Below are 19,014 nucleotides of genomic sequence, written 5' to 3' on the forward strand. Positions count from 1 at the left end.
ACACAGCCCTTAAATCTCATTGTTATTTTAAATGGTTTCTCTTGAACCAATATAACAAAAGCCTTTTGAAGTGCTTTTTATGTAAACACATGCCATTGTGCCCACACAGTCCTGCCTCACCACAACAAACTGTGCATATCATGGAACTGTGTGGTCTGAACTAATGAACTAGGGAAAACTTCGACATATTTATCTCCAAATTCAGGCAGTTTCTGGCTACATAACTGCTGACCAGAAATCGGAACAAAATCACAAAGGTGGGAAATGGCTCACGTGCTGATTGATACTTTTTGTCTTTGCACCAACGTCCTCCTCAGCTTTCTCACAAATGTGATGCAGACTGCCTCAACTCTGCACTCCCAAGTCAAGTATAAAGCAAGTTAGACGCAAGGTGAAATTATCTCGGTTTTATCCAATTGAACATCAACAGGTCAAGTGTATTACAGGTAATGCTTCTTCCGCATTGACCAATTAAACAGTTCCAAGGCAGGTAAATTACAGGTTAACCGCAGTCTAGTGCTTCCTCCATTCTATCACCACGTAGGATGCAGGCCGACCAAGCAGGGGAATCCCAGAGGGAAAGAGAATCATGCACATTGTAGTACAATAGAAATGCCTTGCAGGACTGCTAGCATAGGATAGGTATAGCATGGACCAGAGTCACTATAAATCTCCCTTTCCATTGTCCCATTCAGTACTTCCATGTCAGTGTTTGATGTAGTATACGATATGCCATAATAGTAACTTGAATTTATATAGCACTTCAATATGCCAGACATATAAGAGAAATGAATGCCAAGCCATGGGAGAGAGGTTAGGTGAGTGATCTATAGGCCACATTGGAAAGATAGGATTTGATAAGGTAGCATAGTGGTTTTGTTACTGGACTAGTAATCCAGAGGCCTGGACCAATAATCCAGAGTCAAGAGTTCAAATCCCGCCACAGCAGCCGGGGAATTTAAATTCAATTAATTAAATAAAATCTGGAATTAAAATACCAGTATTAGTAATGGTGGTCATGAAACTACCGGATTGTCGTAAAAACCCATCTGGTTCACTAATGCCCTTTAGGGAAGGAAACCTGCTGTCCTATATGTGACCACAGCAATGTGGTTGATTCTTAATTGCCCTCTGAAATGGCCCAGCAAGCCACTCAGTTGTAAAATCTCGCTAAAAAAAGTCATAAAAAGAATAAAACCGGACGGACCACCCGGCATCGGACCACTAGGTCGACCCTGCAAAGTCCTCCTCTCCAACATCTGGGGACTTGTGCCAAAATTGGGAGAGCTGTCCCACAGACTAGTCAAGCAACAGCCTGACATAGCCATACTCACAGAATCATATCTTTCAGCCAACATCCCAGACTCTTCCATCACCATCGCTGGGTATGTCCTGTCCCACCGGCAGGACAGACCGACCAGAGGTGGTGGTGCAGTGATATACAGTCAGGAGGGAGTGGCCCTGGGAGTCCTCAACATTGACTTTGGACCCCATGAAATCTTATGGCATCAGGTCAAACATGGGCAAGGAAACCTCCTGCTGATTACCACCTACCGTCCTCCCTCAGCTGATGAATCAGTCCTCCTCCATGTTGAACACCACTTGGAGGAAGCACTGAGGGTAGCAAGGGCACAGAATGTACTCTGGGTGGGGGACTTCAATGTCCATCACCAAGAGTGGCTCGGTAGCACCACTACTGACCGAGCTGGCCAAGTCCTGAAGGACATAGCTGCCAGACTTGGCCTGCGGCAGGTGGTGAGCGAACCAACACGAGGGAAAAACTTACTTGACCTCGTCCTCACCAATCTACCTGTCGCAAATGCATCTGTCCGTGACAGTATTGGTAGGAGTGACCACCCCACAGTCCTCGTGGAGACGAGGTCCCGTCTTCACACTGAGGACACCATTCAACGTGTTGTGTGGCACTATCACCGTGCTAAATGGGATAGATTCAGAACGGACCTAGCAGCTCAAAACTGGGCATCCATAAGGTGCTGTGGGCCATCAGCAGCAGCAGAATTGTATTCCAGCACAATCTGTAACCTCATGGCCCGGCATATTCCTCACTCTACCATTACCAACAAGCCAGGGGATCAACCCTGGTTCAATGAGGAGTGTAGAAGAGCATGCCAGGAGCAGCACCAGGCGTACCTAAAAATGAGGTGCCAACCTGGTGAAGCTACAACTCAGGACTACATGCATGCTAAACAGCGGAAGCAACATGCGATAGACAGAGCTAAGCGATTCCACAACCAACGGATCGGATCAAAACTCTGCAGTCCTGCCACATCCAGTCGTGAATGAATGGTGGTGGACAGTTAAACAACTAATGGGAGGAGGAGGCTCTGTAAACATCCCCATCCTCAATGATGGCGGAGTCTAGCACGTGATTGCAAAAGACAAGGCTGAAGCGTTTGCAACCATCTTCAGCCAGAAGTGCCGAGTGGATGATCCATCTCGGCCTCCTCCCAATATCCCCACCATCACAGAAGCCAGTCATCAGCCAATTCGATTCACTCCACGTGATAACAAGAAATGGCTGAGTGCACTGGATACAGCAAAGGCTATGGGCCCCGACAACATCCCGGCTGTAGTGCTGAAGTCTTGTGCTCCAGAACTAGCTGTGCCTCTAGTCAAGCTGTTCCAGTACAGCTACAACACTGGCATCTACCCGACAATGTGGAAAATTGCCCAGGCATGTCCCGTCCACAAAAAGCAGGACAAATCCAATCCAGCCAATTACCGCCCCATCAGTCTACTCTCAATCATCAGCAAAGTGATGGAAGGTGTCGTCGACAGTGCTATCAAGTGGCACTTACTCACCAATAACCTGCTCACCGATGCTCAGTTTGGGTTCCGCCAGGACCACTTGGCTCCAGACCTCATTACAGCCTTGGTCCAAACATGGACAAAAGAGCTGAATTCCAGAGGTGAGGTGAGAGTGACTGCCCTTGACATCAAGACAGCATTTGACTGAGTGTGGCACCAAGGAGCCCTAGTAAAATTGAAGTCAATGGGAATCAGGGGGAAAACTCTCCAGTGGCTGGAGTCATACCTAGCACAAAGGAAGATGGTAGTGGTTGTTGGAGGCCAATTATCTCAGCCCCAGGACATTGCTGCAGGAGTTCCTCAGGGCAGTGTCCTAGGCCCAACCATCTTCAGCTGCTTCATCAATGACCTTCCCTCCATCATAAGGTCAGAAATGGGGATGTTTGCTGATGATTGCACAGTGTTCAGTTCCATTCGCAACCCCTCAAATAATGGAGCAGTCCAAGCCCGCATGCAGCAAGACCTGGACAACATCAAGGCTTGGGCTGATAAGTGGCAAGTAACATTCGCGCCAGACAAGTGCCAGGCAATTACCATCTCCAACAAGAGAGTCTAACCACCTCCCCTTGACATTCAATGGCATTACCATCGCCGAATCCCCCACCATCAACATCCTGGGGGTTACCATTGACCAGAAACTTAACTGGACCAGCCATATAAATACTGTGGCTACAAGAGCAGGTCAGAGGCTGGGCATTCTGCGGCGAGTGACTCACCTCCTGACTCCCCAAAGCCTTTCCACCATCTACAAGGCACAAGTCAGGAGTGTGATGGAATACTCTCCACTTGCCTGAATGAGTGCAGCTCCAACAACACTCAAGAAGCTCGACACCATCCAGGACAAAGCAGCCCATTTGATTGGCACCCCATCCACCAACCTAAATATTCACTCCCTTCACCACCGGCGTACAGTGGCTGCAGTGTGTACCATCCACAGGATGCACTGCAGCAACTCGCCAAGGCTTCTTCGCCAGCACCTCCCAAACCCGCGACCTCTACCACCTAGAAGGACAAGGGCAGGAGGCACATGGGAACAACACCACCTGCACGTTCCCCTCCAAGTCACACACCATCCCGACTTGGAAATATATCGCCGTTCCTTCATTGTGGCTGGGTCAAAATCCTGGAACTCCCTTTCTATAACAGCACTGTGGGAGAACCTTCACCACACGGACTGCAGTGGTTCAAGAAGGTGGCTCAACACCACCTTCTCAAGGGCAATTAGGGATGGGCAATAAATGCTGGCCTCACCAGCGACACCCACATCCCATGAACGAATAAAAAAACCCCCACAAAATCACAAGATGGATTTAGATGCAGGCCCAAATTTCCTCATGTTTCCAAAATATTAGCCCTAACATCTTTCGAACAGCTTTACTAATGACCCGACCAGGCAGATAGGTTCTGTATGTAACGTCACTGCAAAACTTGACTACCTATAGGTTCCTACCTCATGTAGTCCCCTCCCTCCCCCGCATCCTTCAGTGTGAAGTATTGATTTCCCTGCTGTTCTTGTACCTGTTTGAATCAGTTTGCCCACTTAGCTGCTCTTTAGCGATTAGTCCCAGATGCCATGCAGTCTTTCCAGAAACTCAACCTGTTGGAAGAGATCCAATTGTTGTACTCTGTGGAAATGTAATAAGATCAAAATAATTTATACAGTTGATGTTTGTTTACTGAGATTTTTTTATTACTGCTGCACTAAAGTGTCAGAGCAAAATTATTTCTCAACAACATTGAGGTTTTGCTTTGAACTCCCAAGCTTCCTTCTTGAAGGAGCTTTATCTTATCCTCAATAAACTGTTGTAGTTTCATTCCACATGTTTTCCATAACATATGCATAGGTGAATACTTTTGAAAAATATTACTGAATAAATTTATTATTGAATAAATCTCCACTGTGGGGTAAAGGAGATTGTATTAATTAAAACATTAACAGATGAGTCACATATTGTATAATTTTATACACCGATAGCTAAACTATGACTTTAAGATATCACTCATCACATGTGGCCTTGCCCTAGTCTTCTACTTCAGCCTCTTCCAGCCCTACATCCCAACTCGCATCCTCCGATCTTCAGGTTCTGGTCTTTGTGCCCCTCTCTCCTTTTGCTCCACCATTATTGACAGAGCCTTCAGCTGTTATGCCCTTGCACTCTGGAATTATCCTTCTAAATCACATTGCCTTGTTATATCCCTGCCACTTTTAAGAACATGTTCAAAATGTACCTCTTTGACCTAACCTTCTGTCACCTCCAATAACTCTTCTGTCTACTTCTGCTTGGTATCTGATTCCTGGATATATACTTGAAAAGGAGAAATTTGCAGGGCTATTGGCAAAGAGCAGGGAAGTGGGACTAATTGGATAGTTCTTTCAACACAGACACGATGGGCCGAATGGTCTCCTTCTGTGCTGTATGATTCAATAATTCTTTCTCTCCCTCATGGGGCATGTTGTTGATGCTATATAAGTGCAGGATGTTGTGAATTGTTTTCCACACACATTAGATAACAGGGTGTACCCCACTCATTAGTGTGTAGAGTTCTCTTAATCCCAGACCTGTGCTGGAAATTTACAAAATTCTTTAAAAAATTAAAGATCTTCCCCGCTCCCTCTGGGGTGGAGGGGTGGGCGGGGAATGAGGATCTGAGAGGTAGCACTTTCACCTCTGAGTCCAAAGGTTTTGGGTTCAAACTTCACTCCCAACAGTTGAGTACATAAGGGTAGATCTTGCACGTGTGCTGTCCTCCATTTTCCGATATGTACTGGCTGTGCATAAGTCTCTAGAGAGGCAGCATTGGACATTGCAAAAAAAAAAATCACCCTATAACTTGACGCTCCATGCAGTACTGAGGTAGTGATGTGTTGTCAGATATGCTGCCCTTTGACAAGATGTTAAACTAAGGCCCTGTTTTGGTAGTTCATCTGGAGATTAAAGATCCCTCATCACTAGTCGCAGAAAGACAAGGATTTTGTGCAGCGTTCTTGTCAATATTCCTTTCCTCAGCCAACAGATGAAGTGATCATTCGCTATTTATAGGATCTTGTGTGCAAAAATGACTGCCACCTTTTCTTACATAACAACAGTCACTGCACTTATAAAGTAGTTTGTTCATTGTGAAGTGCTTTGACCATTTCTGAGAGACATAATAAGGTGGAACGGAAATACAAGTCTTTTCTTTTTTCTTTATACTGGTTGATTTCCTCTAGCATTGCACTCGAGAAATCAAGACCAAATGTCGTGTTCAGATGAAGCGAGGTCAGAGAGTTGGTGATAATTGAACCAAGGTATGCAGAAGTAATCATGCATGCTATCCTTATTTTTATATATTTCCATTATAAATTCCTATGCCCACATCCACTGGGATGAGAGTGTAATTACAGTGTGACAAGTTTACATGGGCAGTTTCCATTATAAATGTAGACATAGGAATTTATAATGGGAAAAGTTAACAGGATGTGCGTGTAGATGCAAGATTTCAGATATAATATAGATAGTGTAACTTCAGAGTTTATTTCTAACTGCAACACTTACCTCTACTGTCCATTGGGATAAGTCCAAACAGGAGGTATAGGGTATCACGGGAGATACTAGAATTAATCTGTATCTGATCATTTTATATTGGAAGATGGATTGAGAGCTCAACCTTGGCTTATATTACTATGTTTGACTTTATAGAGGTTATCTCGGAGCTGGAGGAATTGGAGATGATGGGAAATTCCCAAACTGTACTGGAGGGGCGGCAGGCTACATTGACAGATGGCTGCTTGGAGCTAATCACATCTTTAACTGGCCCACATGCAAGGTAATGTCTCTGTGGTACCTGTGGTTTGACCTGAGATCAACTAAACTGATCCTGTGCATGCACACTAAACATTAGAAGGAAGGCATGTTTGTCATAGATTTTACCAAAGAAGAAAGGAAAATACCACACTGGCAGGGTAATTGCAAGTAAGGAGCACCATGCCCAATGTGAGCACACCAAACTGGGGTAGAAACCACCATAGGCAACAATGCCCAGGATCTGAATTTTTGGATCAGGACTTGTTAAAAATCTCAGCGTGCAGTCTGGTGGACCTGTGAAGTAAGTTGAAATGCTGCAGCATCGATATTCTGATTTCAAATATAGCAACAGGAGGAGGCCATTTAGCCCCTCGAGCCTGTTCCATTCAATGGGATCATGGCTGATCTGTGACCTAACTCCATATGGGCCTTAGCCCCATATCCCTTAATACCTTTGGTTAACAAAAATCTATCAATCTCAGATTTAAAATTAACATTTGAGCTGGCATCAACTGCCATTTGCAAAAGAGACTTCCAAACTCCTACCACCCTTTGCGTGTAGAAGTGTTTCCTAACTTCACTCCTGAAAGTCCTGGGTCTAATTTTTAGGTTATGTCCCCTAGTCCTAGACTCCCCAACCAGGGAAACAGGGTAGATGGGGAGAAACTATCAGTTCCCCTTAACATCTTGAAAACTTCAATCAAATCACCTCTTAATCTTCCAAATTCCAAGGAATACAACCCAAGTATGTGTAATCTCTCATCATAATTTAACCCTTGGAGACCAGGTATCATTCCAATAAATCTACCCTGCACTATCTCCAAGGCCAATATATCCTTCCTATAGTGCGGTGCCCAGAACTGACTGTAAAGCCAACTGTAATGTTTAGATGGGCTCTCTGTGAATCAAAGTGGCAGAACCTGGGTACAGCATTATAACAGCACAACACCCACACAAAAAATGTTGGCTGTTTATAGTACTTACTTCATTTTTTATACTTAAGAAATAAACATGTAACAATTAATGCGCAAGTTGAAAATAGATGGCAGAAAGCACTGTGATGTGATGAGATCTTTGTCATCTCTTAAATTATTAGGTCAGCCTCTGAGCATGGCCAGTGAAGTGACAAAATTATGGTACAGGCGATATTTCAATGCTGGAAAATGGGAAAATTCAGGCCAAATATTTTCAGTAAAAGTGTGAGCATGTGGGCTAGATTACCAGCAAGGGTGGTGGAACAACCTGACAGGATCCAAAAAGGGACTGAACAAGTTCCTGTCAGCAAATAGGATTCAGGGTTATTAAATTTCGAAACACATCAAGGTAATCTTTTGAGAAGTGGACCAATGGCGTACAACAGAACACAACAAAATAACACAGTGTTTTCAACTAATGTTTTTATGTCATGCTTTTACAAAATACTATCAGAAATTTTCCAAACTACTTCATACCAGTGATATAAGTATAAACACCATTTGACCATGGAACTCATCATAATGAGGATCAGTGAAATGACAGTGCGACTGTTTTGGCATCTCTGAATGATGTGAATTCCCATCCATTCCAATATTTATCTTTAATTTCAGGAATTGTACCGCACTACTGTACCTTTTGATCCAGAAGGAATCCTGGGAACCATCAATTCCATTGTAATGGCATTTATAGGAATGCAGGTAAAAATGATCAGCACAAAGTCACCTAAGCTCAATGGAGCTCACCCACATCAATTACTATTTCACCGATTAAAATTGTTTTTTCTAATTCAAAAGTTCTATTTTCAGGAAGGCAGAGCTCACTTTAGATCGTTTTGGTGGAATAACTTTCTTCCATGAAATAAGTTATACATATCACCCCATGGTATTTATGAAATATGCTGGGCGACCCAGTTGGTTGGATACTGATCTTTCTTGGTTCAAATCAATAGGATGAAAATAATCTTTGGCTATAAATGTCCTCTGTGAAATGAGGTTGGCTTCCTCAATCAGGTTCCTTGTAGCCACGAGTCTGTAACAGAAAACCACCCCCAATTTGGCAGCACTGGGCATTAAATTGGTTCAGAGAAGATCCCAAGTAGCAACGGATGAGCTTTTTCAGCCTGGAAAATAATGCAGTTAAGAGGCAACCTCACTGAAGTTTATAAAATATGAAATTATATAGATAAGGTGAACAAGAACTTTCATTCATCTAGCGCCTTTAATGGGGAAAATGCCTCATTGCGCTTCACAGAGGCCTAATCAATAAAATGGATGCGAAGCCAAAGGACAAGATATTAGGAAGGGTACATAAAACAATAACACCAACTTGCATTTATATAGCGCCTTTAACGTAGTAAAACATTCCAAAGTGCTTCCCGGGAGCGTTATCAGACAAAATGTGACACCGAGCCACATAAGGAGATATTAGGACAGGTGACCAAAAGCTTGGTCAAAGAGATAGGTTTTAAGGAGTGGCTCAAAGGGGGAGAGAGAGGCGGAGAGGTTTAAGCTCGATAAGAGATGAATTTTAAGGAGACAGAGGCATTTAGGGAAGGATTTCCAGAGCATGGGGCCTAGGCAGCTGAAGGCATGATCACTGATGGTGGGGTGAAGGGAAAGGGGTTGCAATTGAGGTCAGAATTAGAGGAACTGAAAGTTCGGGGGTGGGTGGGAGGGTGTGTACGGCTGGAAGAGGTTATGGAGATAAGGAGGCGCAAGACCATGAAATGATTTAAACACAAGGATGAGAATTTTAAATTTGAGGCATTGAGAGACCAGGAGCCAATGTAGATCAGTAAGGACAGGGGTGGTTGGTGAGCGGGACTTGATGTAGGATAGGGTATGGGCAGATTATCACTTCAAAATAAAAGAGGAATGTAAGGCTAGAGGACAGTTAGCCAAAAGTAAACTTAAAAGAGTTATCAGGAAGAACGTCATTACTGAAAGAATAAGAAATGCTTGGAATAATCTATAGGCAGAGGAATAGAGATTAAAATGTTAGGGATGTTTAAGGTACAGTTGGGTGATATGAGAGAGTTTGGATACTGGAGCGATGAGCTTCAAGTAGAGAGTTAATGTACTAGCAGGATAAGCTTCGAAGCGCGGAATGGTCTGTACTTGTGTTCGTGGGAATGAGAGCCAGTATTTAAAAACATTTTTTTTAAACAAAGTGAACACAGGTCATGGCCTACTGCAGATTCCATCAGTGCTCTCTCTCTGTGCAAATGATGAAGTGGCTGTGGTGGGAACTTCCATTTGGAAGAAAATAAATGAGGTGCTGCTGCAAATGCCTTTCAGCTGTTCCCCTTCCTCCCACAAAAAAAAAATTAAAGGAGACCTGCATTCTTCTAATATTCCACATGGAGAAAATATTTTAAAGGGAGAGATCTGTACGCTTACTGGTGCCTCTCAGCCATCCAACTTTCCTGTCTTTTATGCTTTAAAATAGCCGGTCAGAGGCAGTCTGGAAGCAGCCATTTTTTGTAGAACTCTTTCTTCAGTGATGACGAAGGGGGTCGAGTGACACGTCTAGCATTCTGTTGGCGATGTCACTACAAAGCTGATTTGCAGAAAGTTCTCTCCAGTTGCATCTGATGCTGTAGTTTCTGAATATTACTACCTTGTGATCACTCCCCGTTATCTATAATAACATAAGTACAGCATGTCTAAAATACTTTGACAAAAGACCAAGTTGTTCTTTTTTGTTCCTGGAACCTTTGGAACCGTATTGATGATGCTGCTTTAAGAATGCTCTGGGGTTGTTAAACACAGCTTATCTCAACTTCTGTTATGGCCTTACCCACTTGGGACACTGCTATTAATGTCTTGTGAACCGGAACCTCAAAATCCTTCTGCTCTTGCACATCACCCAACCTTCCCCCAATCAAAGCAGTTGTGGAGGCTTTCATGGATCCTGAAGTGACTTTTGCCAAGCTGTTAGATATTCCTTGAGCAAACAGGGACACAGCTAATAGAAAACAGGAATGCTTGCTGCACAGCTGAGGCTGCCACACCTCAAGCCAGGTGAGGTATTTCACTGTCAGGGCTATGTCTAAATCCATGTGCTATAACTGGGGTGGCGGGGTGGGGGGGGGGTCTAAAACCATGTGCTATAAATGTGGGGGTCTAAAACCCTGTGTTATAACTGTGGGGGTCTAAAACCATGTGCTATAACTGTGGGGGACTAAATACACAGAGCTGCCAAACAAAGGGTCGAACTCCATATAAACCAGAGTAATCAAACGCAGAGTCACACTGCTCTTATAGGCTAATTACAGATCTGAATAGCACAGTTAGTGCCACCTAGACCAGTGTTATCCAATACATTAGCCACTAGTCATGTGGCTAATTGGGAATCCAGATGTGGCCAGTTGCATTTCTGATTAGTAAATAAAAAATGAGTAATAGACACTGTCCCTGGGCATGTGACCCTTTTACTCATATTCGCTGCATGTATGTATGTATGTATGTATACTTTAACCTTTTTGTGTGTTTGTTGGTAAAATGCTAAGACAAAAAGCAGAGTTTGACCATAGTGAGTGCTTTACTTCCTTGATTACTGGTGGTATATATTAGTTAAGTAAGAATACACATGTGAAATACATTTACCTGTATTGTGCGAGTATATTATGGTGTTTTCTACTAAAATGAGTGCATGTGGATAAAACATTACTCTTGAATTCAAGAATGGAGGATGGTGGGAGCTCCGAGGAACATGGAGAAATTGTATTTTGCCGCCTCTGGATAAGCAAAGCTATTCCCACAACCTAAATGGATTGGAGAAATTGTGGGTATGACAGTAGTGATGAATTTGCAGGGGACACCATGGTGGAATTGGCTTGAATTTACTGGACAAATTGAGATCAATGGGCATGGTTCGACTGGACTGACTGAATTCAGCTATAGAATCATGGAAATTATGGAACAGAAGGAGAAGGAGGTCTTTCGGCCCATCGCGCCTGGTCCGATGCTGACTGCTCACCTGGAGCTATCTCCTCGGATCCCATTTCCCTAACCTTTCCCTATTAACTTTTTTATTCTTTCTTTTCAAAAACTTAACCAATTCCCTTTCAAATGATCTTATAACCTTTGCCACAAATGTCACTTGTGGCAAAGCATTCCATGTTCTAATATCCCTCTGTGTGGAAAAAATAATACTTCTAATTCTCCTCTTCTTTCCACTATCTGGTGATAATCCTGAGTTTATGCCCATTGAAGTATAGCCTAAATGGGGAAGCACTGAAAGCGATGAATGAACAAAGGGATTTAGAGATCCGGGTACAAAAGTCATTAAAGGCCAGCACACAGAAAAAGTGATCAAAAATGCTAATAGGATGCTGGGCTTCACCACGAGAGGCATATAAAAGATAACTATGCTGGCCAGATTTCATTAAGAATATTTGGGAAGATTTTCCACTTTGACACTTGCAGGTAGATGTAAAATATCCCACTATTTGAGGAAGAGCAGGGGAGTTCTTCTGGTGCCCTGGCTAACATTTATCCCTCCACCAACGTAATCAAAACCAGATTATCTAGTCATTTATCCCATTGCTGTTTGTGGGACCTTGCTGTGCGCAAATTGGCTGCTGTGTTTCTCCGCATTACAACAGTGACTAGACGTCAAACAAAAAATACTTAATTGGCTGCAAAGCGCTTTGGGATGTCCAGAGGTTGTGAAAGGCGAGGTACAAATGCAAATTCTTTCTTCTCCTTTTCACTGATATCCAGCTGTGGTCTGGGGGCCAAATGCAGCCTGGGAACTTCACTGAACCTGCCCTCTTAGGCCCTCGGACCTCCTTTTCTGAGAATGAAAGCTCAGCTCTAGATACAGGAGCTCACACCAAGAGATTCCAGACAAATAGTGTTATAGCTGATATCCTGTGAAGAATTTATGGTATCATTAACTAGAGGTTAAAAGTTGTGGAAGATATGTCATGGCCTGTCTGTGACACAGTCAGGATAATGCAAGTGCCTCAGTTTTTTTAATCTGAGCGTTAGAAGTGATTAAATTAATATCACAGTTAGAAAGGAAGTAATAAATTAGTAACCATCACTGGATTGGAAACGTTTAGAGCCAATATTTAAAATCACATACAATGAACAGTACAAGCAGTGGAAATCTCCAGCAATGATTTTGCCCCTGTACTGGGTTTGTATGGATTTAACTCCAGTGTATGCTTAGAGCAATGTCCTTCAATTCTGAATCATGTTGAATTGACAGATGAGATAAGTGGAGTTCATGGACAGGCTTAAATCTGGCCCAAATATGTGGAAGGAATATCTCTACACTCTGATGATGAATTGTGTGTAACAGTTTGTGATAGAGGAGTGCCCTTTCACTTTTGGAATCTTGGTTTGAATCTAGCCCAGGCAAAATGATTGAAATTCCTCCTCTTACTGATGTCTGTAGAACACCCCAAGTCAAGTGATATTGCAACTTTTGACAAAAAAAACACTCTGTAAATCTATAGATTCTTACATTTTTTAAATTTTCCCTGTAAGTTTGGCTCAGTTGGTAGCCTTCAGGTCAGCAAGTTGTGGGTTCTATTGCCACTCCAGAACTTGACCACATAATCTAGGCTGATATTTCAATGGAATAATGAGGGAGTGCTGCATTGTCAGGGGTGCCATCTTTTGGATGAGTTATTAAACTGAAGCCTTGGTCTCGATTTTTGGATGTCCGAGCGGGTGGGTTCGTGGCGGGGGGGCTCCGAAAATTGGGGATTCCCGGTGCGGATCTGGAGCCCAGCTCCAACCCGCCCAATTCCGGGTTCCCCAGCTTAGATGTGCGCGCAGCCCCCGCATGCGGGACTCCCACCAGCAATTAAAGCTGGCGGGATCCCACTTAAACCAATTAACTTGATAGTTCAGGTCGTTAGCAGACCTGATTTGTAGGATATTTTAGGAGGGGTGGGATTTTCATCTAAACTGAGAGTGTTTCCAGTACCTGGGGAGACACTCCCAGTTGAAATGGACGTGTTGCAGCCGCCAGCCTGTGGCAGCTGCAAAGGTCCATTTGACAGGTGCGGGGGGAGACCCTCACTCATTGCAGGAGGCCGCTCTGTCACTTTGGACAAAGTATGGCCTGCACCACCCTCCTCCTAACACTAAAATTCACAAACTTGCAACCTAACTCCGGTGTGCAGACACATTTACCTACCTTGCAGACCCCCTCAAACATACATCTTCCGGATGGGAGCCGCCGTAGCTGCAGTCATGACCTCCTCGGAGGACGAACAGCATCACCAGCCTTGCCCGCCACACCGTCCACCTCTGACACGTGGAGCTCCACAACACAGTGCTGTGACACATCTGCCTGCACACCAGGAGGGAGGGCAACCGCAGAGAGAGATGCGTCGCAGAGGGCACTACCCTCGCCACAGGGTCTACAGACTGAGGCTCAGCTTCCTGGACCTCTCTGAGCAGCAGTGCACACGGAGGCTCAGGGTCACTCGACATGTAGTCGTGGACATCTGCAGCCTCCTTGATGCCGAGCTGCTCCCGGCTGACCCAAGCACCATCTTCTTACCTGTTGCTGTCAAAGTCACCACTGCCCTCAACAACTTCTCCTCCGCATCCTTTCAGGGTGCCACCGGGGACATCGCCGACGTCTCTCAGTCGTCTGCACAAAAGAGCCCTGCAAATACACCTACACCCACTCTGCAGTGACGCAATGGGTGGCATCAGTTGTGGGTCTTCATTGTGATCCTCAGGAAAGGGCATTATTGCACAAACCAGACAAGATTTTCAAAGACGTGGCAGTAGTGGTGATAACTATTTTTAATGATTTTTTGCAAAACAAATGAAAATAAATCAAAAACATGACATTTTGTCTTACATCCTTGTGCATCCCCTTTATGCTCTCAAAACCTTTGTGCCTTACGTTTACGGGAACCCTTACGTGGTGCTACCCCTGTGGCTTCAGCAGAGGTAGTGGCAGGTTGCTCTTGTCCGTGCCCTGACCGATGAGATGCTCTGCGTGGACTCTGGGTTTCGGTGCCCGTGAGGGCCCCTCCAAAGACTGCTCCACCTGCACCTGTGCAGGGGCAGATTCGGCCACCTGGAGAGGGGGCAGCATTGCGGGTACTGGTTGAGAGGGGGACAACGGGTGAAACGTGGGAGTGCCTTGAGTGGCGTCCCCACTTCCATGTCCCCTTTCACAATCATCCCTCTCCTGGCCCAGGCCCACATCACTCCTTCCACCCTGCTGGACGACAGTTTGAAGGACTTGTGTGAAGCCTTGGAAGGCCAGTTGTAAGGTATCTGTCAGGCTGTTTAAGGCGGCAGAATGTTGCTCACCCTGAATCCGAATGGCCGTTGTCAGGGCCTGAATGGACTCATTGTTGAGCCGTGCTTGACGCTCGATGGAGGCTAGCCTTTCCTCCATCGCAGACATTCCCGCACCTACCCGTGACACTATCTCAGAGATGCCTTCTCGTCCCTGTGACAGTATTTCACTCATGCAGGAGTTGGACTGCTCCATCCTCTGTGCGATTGTGGAGAGTGCGCGTGACAACTGTTCCAGTACCTCGGCAATGTGCTGCTGCTCCTCGATGACTCTCCTTTTCACGGCTGGCCCCCAGGGTTCAGCATCCGGGTCCAGCTGAGCAGAGCCTAGAGAAGAGTGCTCCCATCGACGTGGACTCTCCACGGCTGCCCCTGCCACCAGGGTCTGCTCGTGCTCACATGTGCGTGGTGACTCACCATGTGCAAGCCCAACTAAGTGAGGACGGGGACCCACCGAGATGTGTGTATCTGCGCTGGTGGATGGCTGGCTCAGATGTGATGATGCACCCTCGGAGGCCGGCAGGTCCTCTGAGGAATCGCCCTCCACTGTCACGGTGCTCGCAGATGGCGCTGCAAGAGAACAGAATGCAATATTAAGCACGTGGACAGATGTTGAGGTGCTGCAGATGCCAAGTGACACTAAGATCATTCACTATCATGAGTGCTGAGTGTTAGATTTCCATCACCAGCCGCTTGTGCACTCCCAGTCTCGGCATCCACCACAGACAGGCACTCCAGCGTCCGGCTTATTTCGAGTGCCTGCTGCTCTGCATCTGTTAAGGCCACCTGGTGTGGTGGGCCCCCTCCGGTCCTTGCCCTCTCCCGGGCATTCTAGCATCTCTTCACCTATCAAGGCAAAACACAGAGGCGTGATTGAGTGATGGTTGCATGCATTGGTGTGGATAGGGGTGAGCGTGAGGGAGATGCATGGGAGGGTGCGTGTGAGACATAGCCATGAGATTGTATGAGGATTGGGTTGCGTGGTATTGTTCGAATGGGAACTGGGGCGGTGAGTACGTGCAGGCAAGGTGAGGATGATAGTTGAGTGGATGTGAGAAGTGATGTGAGAGCGTTGTGGTGGCAGTGCACAAGGAGTTGTGTGGTGGTGGAGGTGATGTGGAAGATGGAGTGTGGGAGAATGCGTAAGTATACTCACTTTGGCTGACCTGGTTAGTTAATTAAATCTCTTCCTGCACTGCACCCAGGTTCTGGACACATTGCCGCTGCTGGTGACCTCCTCGGCCACCTCCAGCCAGGCCTTCTTGCTAGTGGAGGGAGGACACTTCCTCCCATCCAATGGGAAAAAAAATTTCCCTCCTCATCCTCACCCCATCAAGCAGCACCTGGAGTGAGGAGTCAGAGAACCTTGGAGCAGACTTGCCTCTGGCCTGCTCCATGATCCTAAATTGGTTCTTTGCTGCAGGAGGAGCATTGGAGGACTGCCCCTTTAAATAGGGCTCCTCCTGCTGACAGCCTGTGATGCGGGTGCGCAGTGCACCCGCTGCCCAGGTCTAGAATGGGAAACCCGGAAGCCAAGGTAAGTGCCTTCAATTAGGCTGCGATCGCGTGCGGAGCACCCCAAATTCACTGGGCGCGTTACCCATGCACCCATGCGCCCAGTCGACCCCCTGCTGCCAACCCGCCTCCCTCTTAATATTGAGCCCCTTGTCTGTCTGTTCTTGTGGTTCAAGTAGATGTTAAAGATCCCATGGCACCAATTGAAGAAAAGCAGAGAGTTATTCAGCTGTCCTGAACAAGATTCCTCCTCAAACAACACCAGCTAAAGCATAATAATTGGTCACTCATTTCATTGCTTTGTGTGGGATCCTACGATGTGCAAAATGGCTGCTGCATTTGTCAACATAAGAGCAGCCACTTCAAAGTAATTCACTATATGGAAAGAGCTTTGAGATGTCTGAGAAATGTGATATGTTTCTATATAAATGCAAGTCTTTCCTTTATAGACATTTACAAAATACTTGTTTAAATTGTATTTTTAAACGCTGAAGTGGTTTGTGCTATTAGTGAAAAATTATTGATCCTTCTGTTGTGACACTCTGATAACTAAACTATTTTTACCATAGCCCCGTCAGTTGCTGTGCTGAGATCAGAGATGTGCATTGTGGGATGGTAGTGAAAAACTCTGAAACAAAGATTAGGAGAGAATTAAAAATGAAACTCCAAAACCTTCCAAAAATCAAGAAGCCTGCAATGCAAATAGGTTGAACTTGGGCTGTGTGCCATTAGTAACAGACATGCATTTGCCTTTATATAGAGCCTTATCACATCAAAGTGCTGCACACAGTTATATTATGGAATGCAGTGACTATAGTTATGTAGACTGTCCCAGTAATGTCCCATAAACAGTAAATAAAATTCATTAGTTAGTCCATTATAAATGGTTGGCGTCTTCATTAAAGCAGCAGGGAATTCACACAATATGTGATAGTGTGATTTCGAAGTCTGCAAGTGTTTGAAACACATCAATCTAAAATGGATGTCATTTCAGGATGGAAATTGCACACAGCCCCTCAGAATGGCCAGACTAATTCTGCTATTGGAATTTGGTGGCTAGTTCTGTCAACTAGTTTGGCTGTTTGAAGGAGCACGATGCCATTTACGTTTTAAGTTTTTTGTTGTGGGTTTTCTGATATACGTTGTACAATTGTTTTTTTTGACAGGAGTCAAAAATAATTCCTGCCAAAGAAATATTTTCGTTCCCTGTATGCAAGAACTGTGTGCACTTTAGAAGTTGGATGGAAAGTTTAGTCATTAAATTGGTAAATTAGAAATATTTTGCTTTTGAGAAATAATTGGCTGTTGACCATAGACACTTCATTTATTAAATTGACAAAGCTTAGTTATAGTCACCTTGAAGTCTACACAGCTGTGTGAACAAGGCTAAGGAAAATGGTCCTGGGAATATCTCATATTTCCACTCTACTCACATTAACAGCTATGTTGACTACACAAGACTCCCAATTGGGTCCAGCTGCCTTCTGATGTCACTGGGTCTGATTGAGAATTCCCTGTATGTCAGCCAGAGTGCGGAGAGAAATGTACAAGAGAGAATTCCACAAACACGATTTAAAGAGACAGCTCCTCAGTCTTTGCTAAAAGCCTTTCATTCAACTGTCACAAGAAGAAAATGAACCTGTGGGAGCGAAGTAGTTTAGAAGCAGTTAACAGTGCCTTGAATTGGGAGACTTGAGTTCTAGGCCTTATAACAGCTACAGCTAGTGAACCTTACAAGCAGATTTAAGGCTGCATCTTCCATATACCTTTAACAGCCTTTAGTCTTTGAACCTTACTTTCTAAACAAGAGAGCCTTCTGTCTCCAAGCCTTTTAGAAGTCTCCTACTAGTGAGCTGCTGCCAACAGAACTGAGATAATAATGCTTGCATTTATATCTTATCACTTCAAAACATCTCAAAATGCTTCACACAATGAATTACCTTATAACATAGCCATTCTGTATCAATAATGTTCCACAAACAGCAATCAGATGAATGACCAGTTAATCCATCTTTGTTGTGGGTATTGATTGAGGGAGGAATGTTGGCCAAGATACCAGGAGAATCTGCTGCTCGTCTTTGAATGGTGCCATGGGATCTTTAACATTCATCTGAACAGGCAGATGGAACCTTGGTTATCAGCAGAAGCACAGCACCTCCAAATGAAGTGTCAGTCTAGATTATATGCTCAAGTCCTGGTGTGGGATGCAAAACCATAACCATCCAATTTAGAGATGAGAATGCTATCCACCACACCAAACTGACATGCTCGTCCATAGTCTGCAGCCAATGAACTCCTACAGGTAGAACAAAGAGGCACTTGCCCAAACTAATGCTGTGTGTTGCATGGAGCCCCTGAAGTCAGACAAGGCAAGGGTTCCTCTAACATCAATGAGTAAGTGCAAAAAAATGCAGCTCATGAAAACCATAGAACCCAACACAGCAGCAGTCTGCTATAGTGAGCCTTACCACAGAGCTCTGAGATGCTGGCAATAGTCTGTAGCCTGTGCGATTCTATGGGCAGAACTAAGTAAAAAAAGAAACAACTTGCATTCCGGTAGCACCTTATCATGTCCTCAGGATGTCCCAAAGTAGTCACTGTTGTTACATAGGCAAGCACTGCAG

At 44.8% G+C, this 19,014-nt stretch overlaps 1 protein-coding gene across 1 annotated transcript in view; it reads left to right on the top strand.

The window, feature by feature from the left end:
* Positions 1-19,014, top strand: part of si:dkey-192p21.6 (uncharacterized protein LOC565246 homolog) — a 67,564-nt gene that overhangs the window by 18,840 nt on the left and 29,710 nt on the right. Inside the window, exons 7-8 of the mRNA XM_067972329.1 lie at positions 6,510-6,636; positions 8,201-8,287. Coding sequence (XP_067828430.1) covers positions 6,510-6,636; positions 8,201-8,287 — 214 coding nt within the window. The remainder of the gene's footprint in view (positions 1-6,509; positions 6,637-8,200; positions 8,288-19,014) is intronic.

The sequence above is a fragment of the Heptranchias perlo genome, chromosome 36, assembly GCF_035084215.1.
Source record: "Heptranchias perlo isolate sHepPer1 chromosome 36, sHepPer1.hap1, whole genome shotgun sequence".
NCBI lineage: Eukaryota > Metazoa > Chordata > Chondrichthyes > Hexanchiformes > Hexanchidae > Heptranchias > Heptranchias perlo.